This window comes from Chelonia mydas, chromosome 14, assembly GCF_015237465.2.
Source record: "Chelonia mydas isolate rCheMyd1 chromosome 14, rCheMyd1.pri.v2, whole genome shotgun sequence".
NCBI lineage: Eukaryota > Metazoa > Chordata > Testudines > Cheloniidae > Chelonia > Chelonia mydas.
The window spans coordinates 924,078-945,645 of NC_051254.2; the positions used below are offsets into that span (position 1 = coordinate 924,078).

The following is a 21,568-nucleotide window of genomic DNA, read 5'->3' on the forward strand; positions in this document are numbered from 1 at the left end:
CTGGGCTACATGTTACTAGAGGCCTGGAGAGACTTCACTTTGCTGGGTTGGCTTCAGGTTACCTCTAGTGCGTAGAGAGCCACATGGGGGTTCTTGTCATTGACTTTCTTCTTGATAGCACCAACTGCATATTTAGCTCTGGAAAAAGAGAGAGAGCATGCACATTTTTCAGGCAGATGAGAACCTGCAGGAAGAGTCCAGCTGCCACTTAACAGTCCACTAACCCCATCCTTGCAATGGGAAAGAACACAATTTATGGCATGGGCAACTCCAGAGGCCCAGCAGAAAAAGAGGAAGAACAGTGATGATCAAGGCCCACTTTCTCTCAGGATCCAAGGCAGATCATGAGCTGCAGCTTCCCCGGTCAGAAACATTATCTCAAGATGCTGAATTGCATTGTCACCTGTACCACAAAATAACAGCCTGGGTGGACCAGTGGCTGACCCAGGGGCGCCTAGTCCTATGTTCTTAGCCTTCATGCAGTGAGCAGGGCAGAAAAGGATGTCAATGCTTAGAACATATCAGGAAGCGATATGGCACTTACTGAGTGTCTCCCTGACGAATCATATCACAGATCTGCAGGATGGATTCCCAGTCTGTCTCCAGCAGAAGCTGACTGGTAGCTTTATCTGCAGGAATTGAAATACCCATTAGCTAGTTTGGAACTGGCGTGCCCCTGTTCTACCCTCTCAGTTATATTCACATAGGAGATCTCCCTCAGATGAGAAGTGACTCCCCATCAGTCATTCAGACCCTGAGATTCTCTGTAACTGCACAGATTCTTCACAATCCCTGGTATTTTTGTGCTGCTAATCAGAACTGCTTGGCTCCCTCCAAGTCCCTTGAGGTTTCAAGGTACCACAAGTTTCAAAACCCATAAAGCAAAACGAAGGTTGTTCTTACACATCCACTCAATGTGGATGCACTGTGGGCGAGTACAGGGTTTTTATGGTGTTCCCTCACCAAAATTAACCTGCTCCTCTGAAAATGTAAGGACTCAATCCCCAAACTTGTTACATTTCAGTCTGCAGTAAGTTTTTAGGAACAAGTTATGACCCCCAGAGCTAGGGCTATGAAGCTGCAGAAAGAGGTTCCTAGGTACTGCTAGCATAACTCAGGATTTCTATTTTCTGTACCTATCTAGGTTTCTATGGGGCAGTCTTACCACCCTGTCACTGCAGCTGTCCAAGCTGATGTCCATAACCCACACTCTCAATCTTTCAATCATAGTTGTTATTTTCAGGTTTGTCAAAAGAATGACTTAGTCACCACACCAAGATTCTGTTCATCCCATGACAGCTACACCCGTTTTTCTAGTTAACAATATTTTATGCTTCCTGAGTGCGTCACGCTCCCTGACACAGTTTTGAACCTCTCGGCCCACCCTGCTACCAGGCTGTTAGTCACATAGCAGAACCTGATCTTGAGCAAGGTGGGTTTTGCAAGGTAAGGGAGAACAAAGGGGGCAGAAACCAGAGGTCCCATTCTGCCGTGAGCATCAGGAGCCCTGTATTGGAGTACCCATACACCGGCTCACAGGTAGCGTGGGAGTCAGGCGTCAGGCTCGGCGGTGGGGCAGAATGGCGAGATACACAAGCGCTGCCCACGCTGATGCATGGGCTGGAGACATCGGTTATGAAGAGCAGTGAAATGATGGATGTTGATCTTTAAATCACGGTCACGGGGCTTCGAGGGAAACAGTGATTCCCTGCGCAGAGGGCTGTCCCGAGAGCTGGAGGACGAGGCGGGGAGAGGAGGAAGAAGCCGGCACAGAGTTAACCCCACCTTGGTCGGGCTCAGGCTAGAGAGCTGGGTTCGCGCTGTGCCCTCGGGCCCGGTACCGGCCCCTCTCACAGGGAGAGGCCAGGCCCAGGCCTCCGAGACGGGGGAGGGGTTCCTCGGGCCCGGCCGCTGTCATTCACCCCCAGCTCAGCCCCGCAGGCTCCAGCCCGGCGGCCCTTGGCGGCCCGCTCCCAGGGCGGCTGCCGGAGCCGGTGGACTCGGGTCTGCGGCCCGCCCGCCCGCCGGAGGCTCTGGGTGACCAAGGCCGACGCGCTCGCCGGCTGCCCCGGGGAGGCTCATCGCGGCGCCAGCCGGACTCGCTGGCCCCGGGCTCCGAACCCGGCCGGGCCCAGCCCCGAGCGGGCTCCCGGGCCTGCGGGGGCATCAGCGCCGGGGGGGGGGAATCCCCCGGGGTCGAGGGTCAGAGGTCAAGTGCCCCGACTCGCGCGCGCACCCCCGGTACCTAGGAGCCGCTCGAAGGTGCCGCCGCCTCTGCCCATGGTGCCCCCGGAACCCGCCGCCCCGGCTCCGCTCGGCCTCAGACCGCCACAGGCCGCACTTCCGCTTCCGCCTTCCGCTGGGGCGGGGCTTCCTCCGAACGGGTCGTGGTTGGATCCCAGGAGGTCAGAGAGACAGGACAGCCAGCCAGTGAGCGCTCAGCTCCGCGGCTGCATCCGCCAATGGAAGCGGCGCAGCGCATCTCCATGGCAATGGGCTGGCGCTGCGGGCCCGGGCCCCGCCGCCATGTACCTGCTGCTCGGGGCCTCGGGCGTGGGCAAGACGCTGCTGGTGAAGCGGCTGCAGAATATCCTGGCCCCGCCCGGGGAGACCCTGCCTCGGCCGCAGGGGCCGGGGGCGTCCGGAGCGGGGGAGGGGCGGAGCCGGGGGGTGTCCGGGGGGTTCCGGGGGCGGAGCCGGGGGGGTGTCCGGGGGGGGAAGAGGGAGCTTGTTCCCGGGGGGTGCCCGGAGCGGGGGAGGGGCGGAGCCGGGGGGGTGTCCAGGGGGGCAGAGGCGGCTTGTTCCCGGGGGGTGCCCGGAGCGGGGGAGGGGCGGAGCCGGGGGGGTGTCCAGGGGGGCAGAGGCGGCTTGTTCCCGGGGGGTGCCGGGAGCGGGGGAGGTGTCGGGGGGGGGGGGGCTCCCGGAGCGGGGGAGGGGCGGAGCCACGGGGTGTCGGTGGGGGGCAGAGGGAGCTTGTTCCCAGGGGGTGCCGGAGCCGGGGGAGGGGCGGAGCCGGGGGGTGTCCGGGGGGTGCCTGGAGCGGGGGAGGGGCGGAGCCGGGGGGGGGGAAGAGGGAGCTTGTTCCCGGGGGGTCCCCGGAGCGGGGGAGGTGTCCGGGGGGGGCGCCCGGAGCGGGCGAGGGGCGGAGCCGGGGGGTGTCGGTGGGGGGCAGAGGGAGCTTGTTCCCGGGGGGTTCCGGGAGCGGGCAAGGGGCGGAGCCGGGGGGCAGAGGCGGCTTGTTCCCGGGGGGTGCTCGGAGCGGGGGAGGTGTCCGGGGGGGGCGCCCGGAGCGGGGGAGGGGGCAGAGCCGGGGGGGTGTCGGTGGGGGGCAGAGGGAGCTTGTTCCCAGGGGGTGCGCGAAGCGGGGTTGGGGGGCAGCGATGCCCGGCTGTAGTCTCTGGCTGGCTGGCGCTGTGGGGTCCCCTGGGTAGGCGCTGGAGCAATGTGGGGTGGGGGGGCTGAGAGCCATTGAACCAGACTGCAAACCCTGTATACATGGAAACCACCTCAAGCCGGGGGGGGCACAGCACTCCAAGCTCCAGTCCCTGTGCGCCTGGGGGTGTCTGGTGATATTATTCCTTCCCCCCATGCTCCTTAACAGCTTCCTGCACAGCTGTGCTCCAAGGATGGGTCCAGAGAGCTTGGGGAGCCTCCCCCCACACTGCCCACGGTATGGCCGGGGCGACGCTCTGGCTCACTGGGTCTGTCCGCATTTCACAGTGTCAACGTGTTCAGTGCCGTTTGCTGGCCCGATGCGGCCACGGCTGAGTGCTCAGTCGAGACCAGGACTTCTGTCCAGCATCACTCAGCTAGTTGTAGATCAACCTTCTGAGGGGCCAGGCTGCTGCTCTCTGGGTGGGTGGGTCAGTGTGGCCAGGATTCTGTTGCATTTGTGTTAGTAAGGTAAAAAAAACAAGGAGTACTTGTGGCACCTTAGAGACTGACAAATTTATTTGGGCATAAGCTTTCGTGGGCTAAAACCCACTTAATTGGATGCATGCAGTGGAAAATAGAGCAGGAAGATATATATACACAGAGAACATGAAAAAATGGGTGTTGCCATATCAACTGTAATGAGACTAATCAATTAAGGTGGGCTATTATCAGCAGGAGAAAAAAAACTTTTGTAATGGTAATCAGGATGGCCCATTTCAAACAGTTGACAAGAAGGTGTGAGTAACGGTAGGGGAAGTTTTTTTGTTGGAGAATTGCGATCAATGTGATATATGCCATCATATGCCAGCAATGCCCCTCTGCCATGTACATTGGCCAAACCGGACAATCTCTATGCAAAAGAATAAATGGACACAAATCAGACAGCAAGAATTATAATATTCAAAAAACCCAGTCGGAGAACACTTCAGCCACCCTGGTCACTCAATTTCAGACCTAAAAGTCACAATTCTCCAACAAAAAAACTTTAAAAACAGACTCCAATGAGAAACTGCAGAATTGGAACTAATTTGCAAACTGACACCATTAAATTAGGCTTGAATAAAGACTGGGAGTGGATGGGTCATTACACAAAGTAAGAACTATTTCCCCATGCTAATTTTCCCCCTACTGTTACTCACACCTTCTTGTCAACTGTTGGAAATGGGCCATCCTGCCGATAATAGCCCACCTTAATTGATTAGTCTCATTACAGTTGATATGGCAACACCCATTTTTTCATGTTCTCTGTGTGTGTGTATATATATATATATATATATATATATATATATATAATATCTATCTTCCTACTGTATTTTCCACTGCATGCATCCAATTAAGTGGATTTTAGCCCACGAAAGCTTATGCCCAAATAAATTTGTTAGTCTCTACAGGTGCCACAAGTCCTCCCCCCCCCCCCTTTTTTTTTTTTTGCTGATACAGACTAACACGATTACCACTCTGAAACCTGTTAGTAAGGTGTTAACAGAAACAGGGAGACTCAGCCTGGCTAGCAGCTACACAGAACAAAAGGTTGTCCCTGCGGAAGCCGCACGTGTCAGAAGACATCAGCAGAAACCTTCTGATACCAGTTCAACCAATGTTGCTCCATTTGGTCAGTCCCAGGGAATCCCATCCCTATGTGACACCAGCTTAAACCCTGAATGGTGGGTGGGGCCCCTGCAGGTGACTGCTGACTGAACTTCTTCTGGGAAGTTTTTTCCCATAGCTTCCCCTGTTCTTTGATTTACTGCAGCCTTAGTAGTCCAATGCAATGCTCTTGCTTTTGAGGGTTCTCCCTTATGAATAGAACAGGGTCATTTACAGCACAGCTACCCCCACGCAATGGTGCTCTTTCGTAGTGTAGACAGCCCCCAAAGGGTCACTTCTAACCAGCAGCTCTGTGGTGTACTAACAGGAGATGGACTCGGTTGTGAGGAACACAAATGTCCCTACAGAGACTGACTCTGGCTGTTGTCTTCTAACCTTGCAGGTGGGCACAAATCTGACTGACCTTCTGATCCAGAAGAAGATCACAATTCGGGAGCTGGGGGGCTGCATGGGCCCTATCTGGTCTAGTTACTATGGAGACTGCAGCTCTGTCCTGGTGAGCGCACATCCCTTGGGTCTGGATTCTGAATGTGACCTTTTCCTGGCCCATCACCAACATCTAACCCAACATTCCATTGGCTCAGGCTACATTGGAACTGCCTTGCACTGCATGTGAAGGGCTGAGTGATCCACCATGTACGAGTAATGGTAACAGCTTCCTTTGGGGGAGGGAGATACATCCCATTGTACAGCTGGGCAGGCAGAGAGAGAGAGGAAGTGACTTTCCCCAAAGACCACACAGCAAGTCAATGGCAGAATGAAATAGAACCCAGGAGTCCTGGCCATGTTCAGACCATGCTGCCTCTTGTGTAAAGGTCTCTGCATTGTAACACTCACTTAAGGGGAAATCATGGGTGTTTAGACATAATTAGGCCTGACAGAAGTTGACTTTTTAAAATAATTTCAGCAGATAATGTCACTGTTTATTTTTAAGCATTTTTTCACATTTTTATTGGTTTAAATGCGGGGGGGTGGGGTCAGACAATTCTGAGTCTCACATTCTCAAGCAACATTTTTCTTACTTTGTCTATCTGTAAATTTGACTTATCAATGGAAATAATTTTTCACCCGTTTGTGTGTACAGTGAAATCGACATTTGATACTTATTGAAAAATCTAATCCTCCACAGTAGCAGTGTCCTACTCTCCCTGCCAAAAGCCCTCACATGAATGGAAATGGCCATGGAGTGAGGGAACGCCTCACCTCAGGGCCAGACTTCACTGGCCTTACATTTTTCATGCCTCAGCTCCTCCCTGCCACTTATCACTCAGGGCTCGTGAGATCCCTCTGGGCCACCTTGTGGGCTTGATTCTAAACTCACTCACCCATTTTACAGCAGGGTGACTCCATCATCTCGAGCTGTGCTACTCCTGAGCAACTGGCGCCCTGTGTGTTTATAGACATGGCTGGGGGACACATCACCATCAAGTGGCCTGTGGAGTAAGGCTCCAAATCCAGGGAAGGGCGTCCAGGCCCCAGAACTCTACACCAGGGTCTCTCACTTATGGGGGTTCATTTCATTTCCCTCGTGTTTTAATCTCCTCCCACTCCCTGTTCTGGAGCTGGTCTGTGGCGTAACCCGCATCTCCCAAGTGACTGTCTTACATTTTAATTAATTCCCCACCTGGATCTTTCACTCTGCTTCTTCCCAGTTCATGATTGATGCGGCTAACCCCACGCAGATCTCTTCATCCTGTGTCCAGCTCCTGTCACTCCTCTCCGCAGAGCAGCTTGCCTCGGCATCCGTCCTGATCCTGTTCAATAAGATGTAAGGCAAGGATTCCTCCAGGCTGAAAGTGATCAGTATCCATGGGGTAGGGCAAAGGGAGGAAATCTGGGACTCCTGGTGCAGTCGTTTCTTGCCTATATCATCATCTGCAGCCCAATAAGTCCCTGAGAGGCAGGTAGGCTGGGGGGGAATACGCTACCCATTTCAGACTATCCATTTCATCTGGTTCCACTGAGGGCCTCTGGTCATCCCATAGTGACCAGCTGCAGCGCTAGAGGTGCTGCTTCAGTTTCCCCAACCTCTTTGTAATTAAGTCCAAACAAACTTGCATTGAAGAATATCCCTTTAATTAACAGAACAAATCCCAAACAAGGAAAGAGCTTCCACTCAGGTCCTGGGTCCCACTCCTAGCTCCAGAGTCTCTTACATGGTTTCTGTGTCTTCCTTGTTCACAACTTCCATCCCCGCATCTCTCCTCCCCAGATCTGGAGTATCGGTCTCACCAGTCCTTCTGCCCTTACCATGAAATACTACCTCAAGGCCTTCCAAGTCCTCCCCAGAGCTGGGCAGTACTCTCACCAGTCCCTTGGCTACCATAGCATAAAGATCTCACCCAGTTCTACTCCCTGTAGCTGGGATTCGGCTCTCATCCGTTTTCCCATGATTGTATTAGGAATGCTCCCCTTGTTTCTTGCCTGGGGTCTCCTCTGTCCAGGAGCCTTCCCCCGATCACCTTGCTGTGTTCCCTTCCTTACTGAATTCTGGTTATTTTATTACAGACAGGTGCAACTCTAACTGAAGACTAATCAACCACATGAGCAATCAGTTAACCCCAAGGCTGGCTGACCGGCTTTAGTTGTGGGTAAATTGGCCCTAATACTCTCTAAAAGGCCAGTCACCCTGTGCAGCCCCTTGCTGGGATGGCTCAACAGGAATGGCAAATTCCAGTTGCTCTAAGTTGGGTCACTGATGGTTTAGCACAATCTCTCTCTCTCCCTTTCTTCCCATCCCCGAATGTGGCTCCAGTGACCTGCCCTGCTACATGTCCCTGGTGGAGATGAAATCGCTGTTCCGGATTCAAGATATCATTTCCTGTGCTAACCAGCCCATCACTGTGGTGGAGACCAGCGCCCGGGATGGCACGGGGCTGCCCGACGTGCTGCAATGGCTTCGCTCCACCCTCAAGGATCCCAGTTGAATTTGCTGTGTCCAGCTGTGGTGTATCCTGCCAGCTGACGGGGCTGACTCTGACTCCAGGCAGCTCATACCTACTCTGTCACCAAGACTAGGATCCAGGAGCAGTAGAGATAGCTGAGCAGCAGTCTCATCAGCCCTCCATCGGGGAATGAGAGCAGGGGGGCAGCAGCAAGCCAGAGTGTGCCCCCATCAGGTTGGTGGTAGGAATGGAGCTGCCCCAGACTTTTGGTACCTTGAATTGCAAAGTAAACTATGAACTCAGGACTTTCTCCCATTCGTTCCAGACTGTCAGTCAGCCTGCTTGCCCCCTGGGGTGGGAAGAGCGTATTGCCGAGGTGGGGGCTGGGATGTGCAGAGACCACAGCCTTGTGTTTACTAGGGTACCTTTGTCCCATGAATCCCCTGTCTTTGGAAGCCTTGCTGATGGAGCACCCCTGCCCCATCCTTTTCCGCTTTGACTGCTGGCCCTGGGCTGCTGCTCCTAGGCTGGGAGGTAATGGGCCTGCCCGCTGGAGCCCATCTGCAGGCAGGAGCTCTGGGGAGGGGTTTGTTAGGGACTAAACATTGCTCTCAGTTTATTAAAGAGTAGAATGTAGTTCCTTCTCCCTCTGGTTTAATGCTGTGTCTTCCGAGGGCAGGCCACTTTAAGGCAGGCCACAAATACAAAACTGTTGTTATAATGCCCCAGAAGGTGTGTGAGGGGCTTCCCAGATGCACAGGTCTCTGCCCCAAAACTTCAGATAGGTTAGGTAGAACCAGGTGAGTTTATTTACATACGCAAAAACATTCAATCTGCACAGGACTCCAAACCCATATCCGATAGACCAAACTTGTACTGTTTGCATTGCATTAGCACCTAAGGGCTGGGTGCTGTACCAACAGCTCGGAAGAACAGGTCCCGCAGCAGAAGAGTTTACAGTCTAATATAAAGCCACCTTCATGCCCACCACCTGCATTTCCAGTACAGCCGGCTGCAGTCCCGAGGTGCCAGACACACAAGAGCTCTGTTTCTGTGTAAGAAGGGGAAGCATCATCCACCAAGTGAGGAGGAAGAGCCTGGTCTTAAGTGGGAGCATACAGTACACCCTTACTATAATGAACCCCTTTGGTCGTTATAGCTAGGGGTTTGCTATAGGGAAAGAGCCCTGCTGGGAGGGGCTGACACCTCAAGCCCTGCAGCATTGCTGAGAGCTCCTTTGGTCCCGGAACCACACCTGGGGCTCTGAGGCTGGAGGAGCAATCTGCCCTGCTGTGACCTCAGGGCAGGTGGAGCTCTCTGCCCCCTGGGCGGGGCTGGAGGTGGGATCCAGGGACCAGGTTTGCTATTGCGCAGGGTGTTATAGTGAGGGTGTACTATACTTGGTGATCCTTGTCCAGGGAGGTGGGGCTTGGACACTCTGCAGCCCGAGGGACAGTTTGTGCAAAGAGAGGAGGTCTCACTCCAGGCTCATGACAGTTTCTGGTAATGGGGAATTCACAGTTGGCTGTCTGTCACTGACCGTCTCTGAACTCTAAAGGTGTCCCCCATGGCTCTGTTAGCTACGGTATCCTCAGAGAGTGCCGCTGGCCAAGTGAGAGCTGTGAGTGTTAGATTAGGTGCGAAGCAGCATCACCAGCTAAATGTCTGAAGGGTGTGAACATCTGGGAGGGAGCAGAATTGTGCCCAGGGGACCCATGCAGAATAAACACCGGGGAAGGAGATGATATCAAGAAAAGGGAAAGTTGGGAGAAAAGTTCTTGCCAGGGAGATGACTCAGGCTGTGGAATAGCCCCCTCCCCAAGCAAAGGGCTGGTTGAAGCACTAGAGAATGTGCAATAAGAAGCAGTCGTGTATTGGGCCCTGGGGATGGACTAGATGGGGTCCAAGATTGCAGCTCTATTGCAGGAAGGGACCGGTTCTAAATGGAGCCTCCCACAAGCACTGACAGGCTCCAAAGAAAACGCAGCTGCCAGTGTTAGTGTGATAGGCTAGTAACTGGGGTCTCAGTGGAGAGCCTGGACCCAGGAGCTGCATTAAAGCCTTAGCAAGTCCCCCTTGTTTCTCTTTTCTTCTAGAGGGTCAGGAGGTGGCGTAGGCTGAAGTACCAGTCAAACAGCTTCAGAGACCCATGAGCTGTGCCCCCCTCTACCACAATCCTTATCCAGTTAGACTCTGGGGGGCATGCTCCCTCCAGCACACAGACCCTGTACACCAGTTGCAAGCTTAAGCACCAGGGAGGGGCAGGGCTGAAGGGTATAGCATATGCACTCTGGGCAGTCTCTGCTGCTGTGGTCTGTGTTGGAGGGGGAAGTAGAACCAGAGCAGCCTGTGACCCCTGCAACAACCCCCAATCAGGAGGGTGCCTGAGCTGCACAGAATGCCAGCTTGACTCCCCCATCACTGCCATGCGCAGTCACTGGAGATTGAAAAACTGTAATGTCTTGGCCTTGAACTGTCTTGACCGCAGCCTCTTAATAAGACTTTTTTTAATGTCTTCCTCAATGCTAGTTGTGAAGTCCCTCTCTATGGCTTCATAGCTGTTTGGCAGAGGGGGTGTCCTTGTTGACCGAACCCCCTCCTCCACCACTCTGGTCCCCAGCAGGAGCTTGCTCAAGGACTCCACCTCAGCGCAGTTCCCATATTGCCACTTGTCCCCGGTTGCGGGGGTGTTGGGAGGGGGCCAAAAGTTCACATTCCTAAACATTTGCTGACACTTCCCACAGGGGGACTTCTCCTGATACTTTTGTTCTTCAACATTAAACTGAAAGGCCTGGCTCCACACCCCCTCAGGGAAGGTGATGGCCAGGCCAGTGTTCCCATGATGCACTGCATAGGCCATGGCCTTGTGCCATGTTTTTATAGAGGACAACTCAATCATGATGCGTCTTTCGTGGAGCCCCTTACATGAGAGGGAAGCGCCATAGAAGTGGTGGAGGTCAGTGCCACCCTGCGGATCACTGTAGAAGCAGCAAGCGATAACTGAGGCTGTAAATGTGAATTCAGTGGCATTCAGTGCATGAGGTCCCTCCGGTGATTGATTCCACAGTTGCGCATTAAAGCTCTGCAGAAAGCTCATTAGCTCCTGGGGGGTAGTGAATCGTTTCACTTCTGTCACCTGGAACATACATCATTAGTCACTAAGACTCTGCATCCAGTATTTGGTCCATGTTCCACTCCCCAGGGGACGACGACATTCTTAAGCAGAAGAAAACGACCAGAGCAGCAGGACAAACTAGCACCCCTTGAAAACCAGAATGTTGCGCCTGTGTCAGGCACAGAGTAGTTAAACAGCAGCTGGTCACTATATCGGTGGGAACTCTCAAGAAGTCTGTGACAGAGTCCCTCAGAGGAGCCATTTAAATACATGATGTAGTCGTCGGGGCGAGAAGGAAAGTGCTGTCTCGGGGCACAGATTGGCTACAAAACAGAAACCTAAGAACATAAGAGTGGCCATACTGGGTCAGACGAATGGCCCATCTAGCCAAGTATCCTGTCTGTAACGTGACAGTATCCTGACAGTGGCCAATGCCAGGTGCCCCAGAGGGAATGAACAGAACAGGGAATCATCAAGTGATCCATCCCCTGTCGCCCATTCCCAGCTTCTGGCAAACAAAGGCTAGGGATGCCATTGATGGACCTATCCTCCATGAACTTATCTAGTTCTTTTTTGAACCCTGTTATAGACTTGGCCTTCACAACCTCCTCTGGCAAAGAGTTCCACAGGTTGACTCTGCGTTGTGTGAAGAAATACTTCCTTCTGTTTGTTTTAAACCTGCTGCCTATTAATTTCATTTGGTGACCCCTGGTTCTTGGGTTATGAGAAGGAGTAAATAACACTTCCTTATTTACTTTCTCCACACCAGTCATGATTTTATAGACCTCAATCATATCTCCCCTTAGCCGTCTCTTTTCCAAGATGAAAAGTTCCAGTCTCATTAATCTCTCCTCATATGGAAGCGGTTTCATACCCCTAATCCTTTTTGTTGCCCTTTTCTGTATCTTTTCCAATTCCAATATATCTTTTTTGAGGTGGGGCGACCACATCTGCCTGCAGTATTCAAGATGTGGGCGTACCATGGATTTACGTAGAGGCAACGTGATATTTTGTGTCTTATCTATCCCTTTCCTAATGATTCCCAACATTGTTTGCTTTTTTGACTGCCGCTGCACATTGAGTGGATGTTTTAAGAGAACTATCACAATGACTCCAAGATCCTTCTTGAGTGGTAACAGCTAATTTAGACCCCATCATTTTGTATGTATAGTTGGGATTATGTTTTCCAATGTGCATTACTTTGCATTTATCAACTTGAATTTCATCTGCCATTTTGTTGCCCAGTCACTCAATTTTGTGAGATCCCTTGGTAACTCTTCGCAGTCTGCCTGGGACTTAACTATCTTGAGTAATTTTGTATTGTCTTCAAATTTTGCCAACTCACTGTTTACCCCTTTCTCCAGATAATTTCTGAATATGTTGAACAGCACTAGTGCCAGTACAGACCCCTGGGTGACGCTGCTATTTCTCTCTCTCTCCATTCTGAAAACTGACCATTTATCCCTACCCTTTGTTTCCTATCCGTTAACCAGTTACTGATCCATGCAAGGACCTTCCCTCTTACCCCGTGACTGCTTACTTTGCTTAAGATAAGCCTTTGGTTAGCCACCTTGTCAAAGGCTTTCTGAAAATCTAAGTACACTATATCCACTGGATCACCCTTGTCCATATACTTGTTGACCCTCTCAAAGAATTCTAGTAGATTGGTGAGGCAGGATTTCCCTTTACAAAAAACTCTTCACCCCAACATACTGTGTTCATCTATGTGTCTGATAATTCTGTTCTTTACTGTAGTCTAAGGGCTAGTCTACACTGCCACTGAAAGTCAATGTAAATTACACTGGTTAAGTTACATAAGTTTAATAACTTAAGTTGATGTAACTTCCGCCTCTCGTTGAGATGGAGTACAGAAGTCAAAGGGAGAGTGCTCTCCCATCAGCTTAGCACGTCTTCACCAGACCTGCCAAATCAGTGCCGCTGCACTGATGGCAGCGGTGCTGATTTAGCGCGTTAGTGAAGGAAAGCCCTCAACCAATTTGCCTGGTACTGGAGTTAGGCTTAAGGCCTGTAATTGCTGGGCTCGCCTCTAGAGCCTTTTTTAAAAATTGGTGTCACATTAGCTGTCCTCCAGTCATCGGGTGCAGAAGCTGATTCAAATGAGAGGTTACAGACCACCGTCAGTAGTTCTGCAGAGCAGTAGGAATAAATCAACTTTCAGGCCATCAGCAGGCCCCAGATTCAAGAGTCGTATTGGTGCTGTTTGTAATACTAATCGATACCGAAGAAGGGGTGAGCAGTGAGGGGGCAGCATTTGCAGAGGAGCCAGAACTTTTCAGTTACTGAAGACTGAACCGTTTGAGGGTCCTACCCTAACTGCATGAAAAGTCAGTAAAATGCAAACTGACAAAAGGAAACTTCTTTACACATCATATAATTAGCCTGTGGAACTTACTGCCACAGGATCTCACTGAGGCCAGGAGGTTAGTAGGATTCAAAGATATCGATAATGAGAACACTTCGTTACATTAGCTAGGAAACACATTCCTATATAGTAACACTCCTGCTTCAGCATGCAAGCAGCCATGAGCTGCTAGAGGTCAGGAAAGAACTTCTGCTGGGGGCCAGGCTATTCCTTTAATTATCCATTCTGGGGGTTCTGGCTCGTGCTGGCCCCATTCGGAGACAATTCTCATTCATTGACTCTCTCTTGCAGCCACTGCTTCAGCCTGAAGTCAAGGCCTGGCTCCCATTTGCTACCCTGATTTCAATGGAGCTGTGCTAATGACACCAGCGGAGGATCTGGCCCTGTATCTCAGGCGACTAGCACAAACACAGGACACACACAGAGATGAGGAGAGAATACATACGTAATCAAGAAGGATGGAGTAAGGTGTTTTGGTGGGAAGATGAGTTGTACACTGCTGAAATGGTGCTGGGTAGAGACATCTGAATGTATCTTGATGAGACTCAGGTAAAAACTCTCTGGGCTCTATGGGAATCGCATGTATTTGTCCGAAGAAGAATATCGCGTGCAGCATCTGGTAAAAAGTAGAGATGGACTCTGGAACAGGATTCTGGTGGACGCATGCCCCTCCCATTGGTGACACAGCAGCCCACCTCCCCTCCCACAGTCGTGATCCCATAATGTCCCCATGGCCTCCCCAGCCATTGCTCGCATGCAAAAGAAACAGCTCCATCCATCCTTTCCTGCTAACACTAATGCAATGTGTGCAGCGAGATCCTGTCCCTGCCTGTCTGCAGTTGCTCTCCAGTCCCTTTTGCTCTTCCGTCCGATTCTCGCTGCTCTCCTGCATGTGCGACCGTGCTGGCGAGTCCCCTCGCCACTCCAGACACAGCCACCTGGTCCCATTCTCAGAACACAAAATGTCCAGTAAGTTCTTGGAATGTACTGAGCACAGCTCTCGTTTCAGAAAGAGGAGACAGGAACCAGGGACAGCCATTTTAGACTTGTTCCTGACCAAGGAACAAAAAAGCTAACAATGTTGGGAATCATTAGGAAAGGGATAGATAATAAGATAAGATAATAATAGATGCCTCTAGATAAATCCATGGTATCCCCACATCTTGTATCTGCAGGTCAATCTGGTCGCCCCATCTCAAAAAAGATATATTGGAAATGAAAAAGATACAGAAAAGGGCAACTAAAATGATGAGGGGTATGGAACAGCTTCTGTATGAGGAGAGATTAATGAGACCAGGACTGTTCAGCTTGGAAAAGAAACTACTAAGGGGGGATATGATAGAAGTCCAGGTTCCAGCCCCAGGTTGCAGCAGGGGCTGCATCCGGGGCCGTGCGCCCCTGCCCTGTGGCTTCTGCAGTCGGGGCCATGCACACCCCCCATGGCTTCCCAGGGTCATATGCCCCCCCCCCCATTTCCTGTGGCTTGGGAGAGGGTGAAAAGGCATGAGCAGTGGGGGCTTCAGGGTAGGAGGCAGAGAGCTGCGAGTAGCGGCGGGGGGAGCCTTGGGGGAGGGGGGATGAGCTGGAGCAGGGTCTTGGGTAGAACAGGGATGGAGCATGGGTGGGGCCTCAGGGGGGAGGACACTGAATGGGGGCATGGTCACAGTCTAGGCATGCCCAGCCTCCCCAAATGTGGGGGGATCAGGCACCATCCATGCATCATGACAAATCAACTTAATTTCCTTCTTTGACAGGTTACTGGCCTAGTGGATGAGGGAAAGTGATAGATATGATAAATCTTGATTTTTAGTAAGGCTTTTGACACGGTCCCACATGGCATTCTTATCAGCAAACCAGAGAAATATACTCTAGATTAAGTTGCTATAAGGTGAGTACATAACTGGTTCAAAGACCATACTCAGCGTCATTGTCAATGTTTCATTGTCAGACTGGGAGGGCATAGCTAGTGGGCGTCCACTGGGCTCTGTCCTGGGTCTGGTATTACTGAACATTTTAACTGATGGCTTGGATAATGGTGTGGAGCAGGGGTAGGCAATAGGCAGAACACGGGCCAAATCCGGACCACCAGACACTTTTGAACTGACTGAGAAATATTTTTTATTTATTTATTATCATTATTTTTATTATTTTTGTATTATTTTCTCTGGAGTCTGGATCATGACTATACCTTGGCCAAGAAATTTGGACCTTGACAAAAACTAATTGATTACTCCTGGTGCGGAGAGTATCCTTATATAATTTGCAGATGACACCAAACTGGGAGGGGTTGCAAACACTTTGGAGAACAGGATTAGTACTCAAAACGACTTTGCCAGATTAGAGAATTGGTCTGAAATCAAGATGAAATTCAATAAGGACAAGTGTAAAGTACTACACTCAGGAAGGAAAAAATCAAATGCACTATTACAAAACAGGGAGCACGGGCTCAGTCAGTGATCACCAACCAGTCGCTCGCGATCTTTGGTGGTGTAGCGGGGCTGCCGCCAAGGCAGGCTCCCTGCCTGCCCTGGCCCCACGTCACTCCCGGAAGCAGCCAGCGCGGCTTGGGCGGAGGGGTGGGGGGGTCTCCACATGCTGCTCCTGCCTGCAAGCACCACCCCCACAGCTCCCATTGGCTGGGAACAGGGAACCGTGGCCAATAGGAGCTGCGGGAGCGGTGCCTGCAGAGAGGGGCAGCACACAGAGCCATGTGCTTCCCCCAGGGGCCACAGGGGAATGTTGGCCCCTTCCAGGAGCGGCGTGGGGCTGTGGCAGGCAGGGAGGCTGCCTTAGCTCCGCTGTGCCGCCAACTGGGAGACGCCCGAGGTAAGTGCCGCCCAGCAGAAGCCCGCACCCCAACCCCTCTCCTGCACCTTAAGCCCCTGCCCCAGCCCCCTCTCAGAGCCAGCACCCCATGCCCCCTCCTGCACCCCAAGCCCCTGCCCCAGGCTCAGCCCGGAGCCCCCTCCCACGCTGCAAACCTCTTGGCCCCAGCCCAGAGCCTGCACCCCCTCCCTAACCCCAACCACCTGCCCCAGACCGGGGAAAGTGAATGAGGGTGGGGAAGAGCAAGTGATGCGGGGGGGGGAGGTGGAGTGAGTGGGGCAGGGCAGATCCTGGATTGCCCTTAAATTCAAAAAGTTATCTTGGGCTTGAAAAGGTTGGAGACCACTGGGCTAGGAGGTCGTCCTGTTGAAAAGGATCTGGGGGTTATAGTGGATCACAGATGGACTATGAGTCAATGTGATGCAGTTGTGAAAAAGGCTAATTTATTCTAGGGTGTATTAACTGGAGTGGTGTATCTAAGGCATGGGAGGTGATTGTCCCGCTCTCCTTGGCACTGGTGAGGTCTGAGCTGGGTCCTGTGCCCAGTTCTGGGAACTGCACTTTAGGAAAGATGTGGACAAAAAGGAGAGAGCTCAGAGGAGAGCAACAAAAATGATCAAAGGTTTAGAGAGCCTGTGATGAAAGGTTACAACCCTGGGCCTGCGTAGTCTGGAGAAAAGAAGTGGGGGGAGGGAGAGATACGTCTTCCAACACCCTAAGTGCTGTTGTAAAAAGGACGTGAACAATTGTTCTCCATGCAAGGGGAGATTCGGGTTAGATATTAGGACAAACCTTCTACCGCTAAGGGGAGTTAAACTCTGGACGGGGAGGTTGGAGAGTGCCTGCGATTGGAGGTTTTTAAGAACAGGTTGGACAAATTCCTCTGGTTCTGCCTCAATGCAGGGGGCTGCACTTGAAGACTTTTCAACATCCCTTCCAGCCACACATTTCTATGACTCCCACCAAACACCAACACACCATGGGTCTCCTTGTTCCTCGCCCCTGCACATTCCCCTCCCAGGTACCTGGCAAGTCCGTCCCTGAGGCAGCTCCTGCTCCTCTCCTCCCTGCCCCATATGTAGCAGCACTGTCTGTTAGGGGCAACTGGGCAGACTCCTCCTCATTTCCAGATACATTCCTTGCAGTGGGAGCCAGGTTCCCTGCCCGTCCCTTCAGACGCAAGTGATCCAGACCACAGTGCATGCTCCTTATTCCTGAGCCCCCGCTGGGCCCCTTTCCCCAAACCCATCAAGCAGGAGGTGGTGGGAAGCCAGAGGTGGGATTGCGGGCTGCAGGGAGCAGCGCTAGGTGACAAGTGCTTACCTTCTGCAGGTATTTCTTTTTGGTGTCCTTGGGCACATCCTCCATTTCCTTCAGTAACTCCACAAATCTGTCAATGAACTGAAACCCACTCTTCAGTAAATTGCTTCTTGATTTCTCCTTTTGCCGGACTATTCTGCAAGGTACCAGAAAAGCATGGGGTCCTGGGGTCTCTGGCAGGCAAGGCATTCCTTGCTAAACAAAGAGTTCTTCTTGTGGGCTGTGGCCAGAGGCAACAACCCCTCCCTGTGGAGCTTAACTCCCCCAGCCCCCATGAGCCGGTAGAGTCCTTGCCCCATGCTCCCCCCACAGCATGAGTGCCCAGTTCATCCCTGGCTGGGGTCAGATTTCCTGGCAATTCAACTACAAAACCCCTCGGCCTAGATTCCTTAGCCTTGGCTGTTCCCCTCTGGGACCTTCTCTGCCCCAGGTCCCTCTCTCTAGAGCAGGGGTGGGCAAACTTTTTGGCCTGAGGGCCATATCGGGGGTGCGAAACTGGATGGAGGGCTGGGTAGGGAAGGCTGTACCTCCCCAAAACAGCCTGGCCCCCACCCTCTATCTGCCCCCTCCCACTTCCCCCTCCCGACTGCCCCCCTAAGAACCCCCGACCCATCCAACCCCCCCTGCTCCTTGTCCCCTGACTGCCCCCTCCCAGGACCCCCCACACCTAACCACCCCCTCCGGGACCCCACCCCCTAACCAACCCCCCCTGTTCCCCATCCCCTGCCCCCCCCCAACCTCCACTCCATCAAGCTGCCACCTACTCCCTGTCCCCTAACTGCCCACTGGGACCCCCTGCCCCTTATCCAACCCCCCTGCTCCCTTACCCTGCCTTTCAGAGCACCAGGTCTGGCAGCTGCACCGCCCGGTCATAGCCAGCCCTGCTGCCCAGAGCACTGGCGGCACGGCGAGCTGAGGCTGCGGAGTTGGGGGGACAGTGGGGCGGGGGCTCAGGGGCCAGGCAGGATGGTCCCACGGGCTGCAGTTTGCCCATCTCTGCTCTAGAGCCAGCTGTGTCTCCCTTATAGCCAGGCGAAGTTCGGGAGCAAACAAAACATCAACAGCCTTAACTCTGCCTCTTCTCAACATGCCCGGCTCACTGCAGGACCGCAGAGCGCCCGGCCTGTTCCTGTAGCAGGGGTGAGTGGGAGTTAGGGTGTCCAGCTCTATGAAGAGGGTTGCTGAGGCCATGAGAGGGTCTAGTCCACATGTGGGGACAGGAGGGGTCTCAGGCGCATTGGTGGGGGGGCAGGCAAGTCCCAGGGGCAAAGAGACATTTGATATCGGAACCCAACCAAAAGCATCTTGACTGGGTCATATTTAATGTTATGAATCGTTTCTATTGCTGTAGCACCAACTGGTGCCCTGGTGAGTGATACCCCGGGCTCACCCCGGGCACAAGGGGGTGACGCAAACAAGCACCTGGGAGGGAAGGGAAACAGAGTGACTCGGGGGGCAGCTCCTCCCTCAGCTAGAGTCACTCCTCATCGCATTGACTTCAGTGGAGCCTGACAAATGACACCAGCTGGGAATCTGACCTGGGCTGTGCTCGCACCACTCTCTCCTATGGCCAAGGGTCCTACAGGTTAGAGCACATGGACCTAAGAGAAGGGGGAGGTTGGGAACTGAGAGGGGAGGAGTTGAGGCATTTCCTGAGGAGAATCTGACAGCTGGGAGAGGAGTGGGGCTTGCTGGGGAGAGGGGAAGCATCCATAGGAATGTCCCATAAGAAGCCAATGTAGCAAGAGCTTGCATAAGCTTGAGGAGCAGGCCCGGCGAAAGGTCCTGGCAATGGCACATCCTCCTGCTCTAGAGCTGCATCCCTGGCGGGGGCGGGAAAGTGGCAAATCCCTGCTGGAAGCCGCCTTCTTCGAGTGGCTGTGGAGTCAGCCTGCCAGGTGCACAGCTGAACAACACACCGGCCTGTTCAAACGCAGGGGCCAAGCAGGGCCAGCTCCGCTCTGCTGGGCAGGGGGCATCCCTGGAGAGCAAGACCCCTTTGTCTCCTCCGCCCCTGGCTCCCACAGGTGGGAACTGAGGCACCAGCAGGTGGGAGCCCAACAGGATCCTGGGCATGGCCAGAGGTGACATGGGGGGGCACGGGGTTCCCTGGCCTCTGCTCAACTGGACGTAGGGGCACGGCCTGTGCCCCTCCCCTGCTGAGGGGTCCATGAGGGCCTGGGAGCGCCAGGGAGACACTGTGACTCTCCCACAGCGGGGTCTGTGCTCCCTGTGCCTGGAGCCCCAGCCCAGGGAGGTGGGGCGGGAAGGTTCCTCCCCTAGGCGGCACATGGGGTGGTCACGTGCCCCCCCCCCCAGCATGGGCAGCGGGTATTGTAGGCTGGGTGCGGCTATGCTGCCCCAAACAGCTGGCGTGGCCTCGCCCACACTCTGCCCCGAGGCCCCCTCCTGCTGGCCCTTCCCCCTTGGCCCCAGCCCAGGCAGGCTGCTCTTCTGGGAAGCCGCCTGGGCCTGGGGCTAGGGCAGCTGCTGACAGCCTGTGGCCGGGACTTGCAGTGGCTGGGGCCGCCCAGCACTCGGGGGCTGCCTGCCCAGTGCTCTGGGGCTGGGGGGACTGCACGCCTGGCACTCCAGGGCTGGGGGGGAGGAGAGGGGGACTGGTGGCCACAGGGAGGGGGGCAACTCTGGGCTCCAGCAGGGGAAGGGGGGTGGGACGGGCGGGGCTGGCCAGGGACTAGCCTCCCTGAGCCCGTGGTTCACCCGCCACCCATGCCCCCCAGAATCAGTAGGTACGAGTCGTCTCTGGGCATGGCGAGCCTAGTGGGGGCCGTGGAGTGGCTAAAGGAAGAGCTTCCCAGCTGGCCCTGTGGTGGGAGCCATCTCACAGCGTCTGCTGCCTTTCCCTGTGCTAAAGGCTGTTTGAGGGAATCCGAAGGGGCTTTGGGGGCACCCTGCCCAGACAGGATGGTGGGAAGAAGGGGATCAGCGGCTGCTCCCAGAACATAGGGGAGGATGTCAGGTGGTTTCCAAAAATGCTGGAACAAACAACTCCTGCCTTTACCTTTTCTGTTGCCACTTCTCCGGAGGAACGCCGGGCTCGTTCTGCAGGAATAAAGCAGAGAGCTCACAGCAGTCTGGTCCAGGCCAGTCATCCTGAGGGACCCACAGCCACAAGCACAGCGACCCCATGGTCAACAGTTAACTGACCCACAGGCAGGGAGCAGAGCTCAGAATCTTCCTGCCAGCGCATCGAGCACCCTGCAGAAATACCCGGCCCTCACCTGCTTTCCGAGCCACATCGCACTGGAACGAAAGCAGATGGAAACACTAACCCTTGTCTACAGCCACGAGCACCAGTTACCCAAAACCTGAGCAAAATCTGGTTCCATGCAGCAGTGGGCAGTGGTGAATGGACAGAAGTACAGTGTTGCCAACTTCAAAAGTCATGAGGCAGACCCCCCCCAAAATCGTGACGTTTGAAACAAAGATGACAGTGTGTGTTTAGGTCAGTTGATGTTTGAACTCCCCGGGCCCATGCCCATTGTGTCTCCCGCTCTCCCATGTGTACTGGGTAGGGGGATTTTGGACCCTGCTGCAGGAGCTCTCATCCCCACATCCACCCCTCTCCTGCCCAGCTATTCATCCTGTCCCCCAAACCCTCATCAATTCTGTCCCCACCCAACCCCCGCTCAATTCAGCTCCCCATCAGTTCAGCCCCACAACCCCATCGACCTCCACCGCCCTCAGTTCACCCTCCCAGCACTCACCCCATCTGCTCAGAACCCACCATCAATACAGCTCCTGCTTATCAGCGCTCACCCTCCTCACTTCAGTCCCCCCGCAACCTCCAGTCTCACCTCTGCCCCTTTGGGTTCTTCACCCTCCCCAGATCCCCTCTCACTTCCCAGGCAGGCAGGGAAGCAGCCACCCAGGACTGACAGCTGGAGCCCTGACTACGCCTGGACGAGGGGTGGCTGACAGGATTTCTAAGTAAAATTAAGCCTCACTTTTAAGAGCTCTCCAATGTCAGGATTT

At 53.8% G+C, this 21,568-nt stretch overlaps 3 protein-coding genes across 14 annotated transcripts in view; 1 reads left to right on the forward strand and 2 right to left on the reverse strand.

Moving 5' to 3' along the window:
• HGS (hepatocyte growth factor-regulated tyrosine kinase substrate) overlaps positions 1 to 2,387 on the reverse strand; it is a 13,220-nt gene extending 10,833 nt beyond the window's left edge. For 6 of the 8 annotated variants that reach the window (XM_043528634.1, XM_037913837.2, XM_037913835.2 and 3 more), the window contains exons 1-3: positions 2,246 to 2,387; positions 545 to 629; positions 63 to 138 (exon numbers count right to left, since the gene is read on the reverse strand). In XM_043528634.1, coding sequence (XP_043384569.1) covers positions 63 to 138; positions 545 to 629; positions 2,246 to 2,282 — 198 coding nt within the window. In that variant the 5' untranslated portion in view covers positions 2,283 to 2,387. Of the gene's footprint in view, positions 1 to 62; positions 139 to 544; positions 630 to 1,529; positions 2,050 to 2,245 lie in introns of those variants that run through there. The other 2 variants (XM_043528633.1, XM_043528635.1) reach the window with 2 other exon arrangements.
• The window catches only part of ARL16 (ADP ribosylation factor like GTPase 16), a 23,080-nt gene extending 14,516 nt beyond the window's left edge, over positions 1 to 8,564 (forward strand). For 2 of the 5 annotated variants that reach the window (XM_043528647.1, XM_027825844.3), the window contains 3 exons: positions 5,426 to 5,539; positions 6,696 to 6,811; positions 7,799 to 8,564. In XM_043528647.1, the coding sequence (XP_043384582.1) occupies positions 5,426 to 5,539; positions 6,696 to 6,811; positions 7,799 to 7,970 (402 nt within the window). In that variant the 3' untranslated portion in view covers positions 7,971 to 8,564. The other 3 variants (XM_043528646.1, XM_043528649.1, XM_043528648.1) reach the window with 3 other exon arrangements.
• Positions 8,203 to 20,722, reverse strand: LOC114020301. The gene is made up of 4 exons (XM_037913854.2): positions 20,595 to 20,722; positions 17,576 to 17,708; positions 13,872 to 14,042; positions 8,203 to 11,064 (listed from the first exon to the last, which is right to left on the reverse strand). The coding sequence occupies exons 1-4, from the start codon at positions 20,720 to 20,722 to the stop codon at positions 10,363 to 10,365; spliced, it is 1,134 nt and encodes a 377-aa protein (XP_037769782.2). The 3' UTR covers positions 8,203 to 10,362.
• Positions 20,723 to 21,568: the final 846 nt, after the last annotated feature.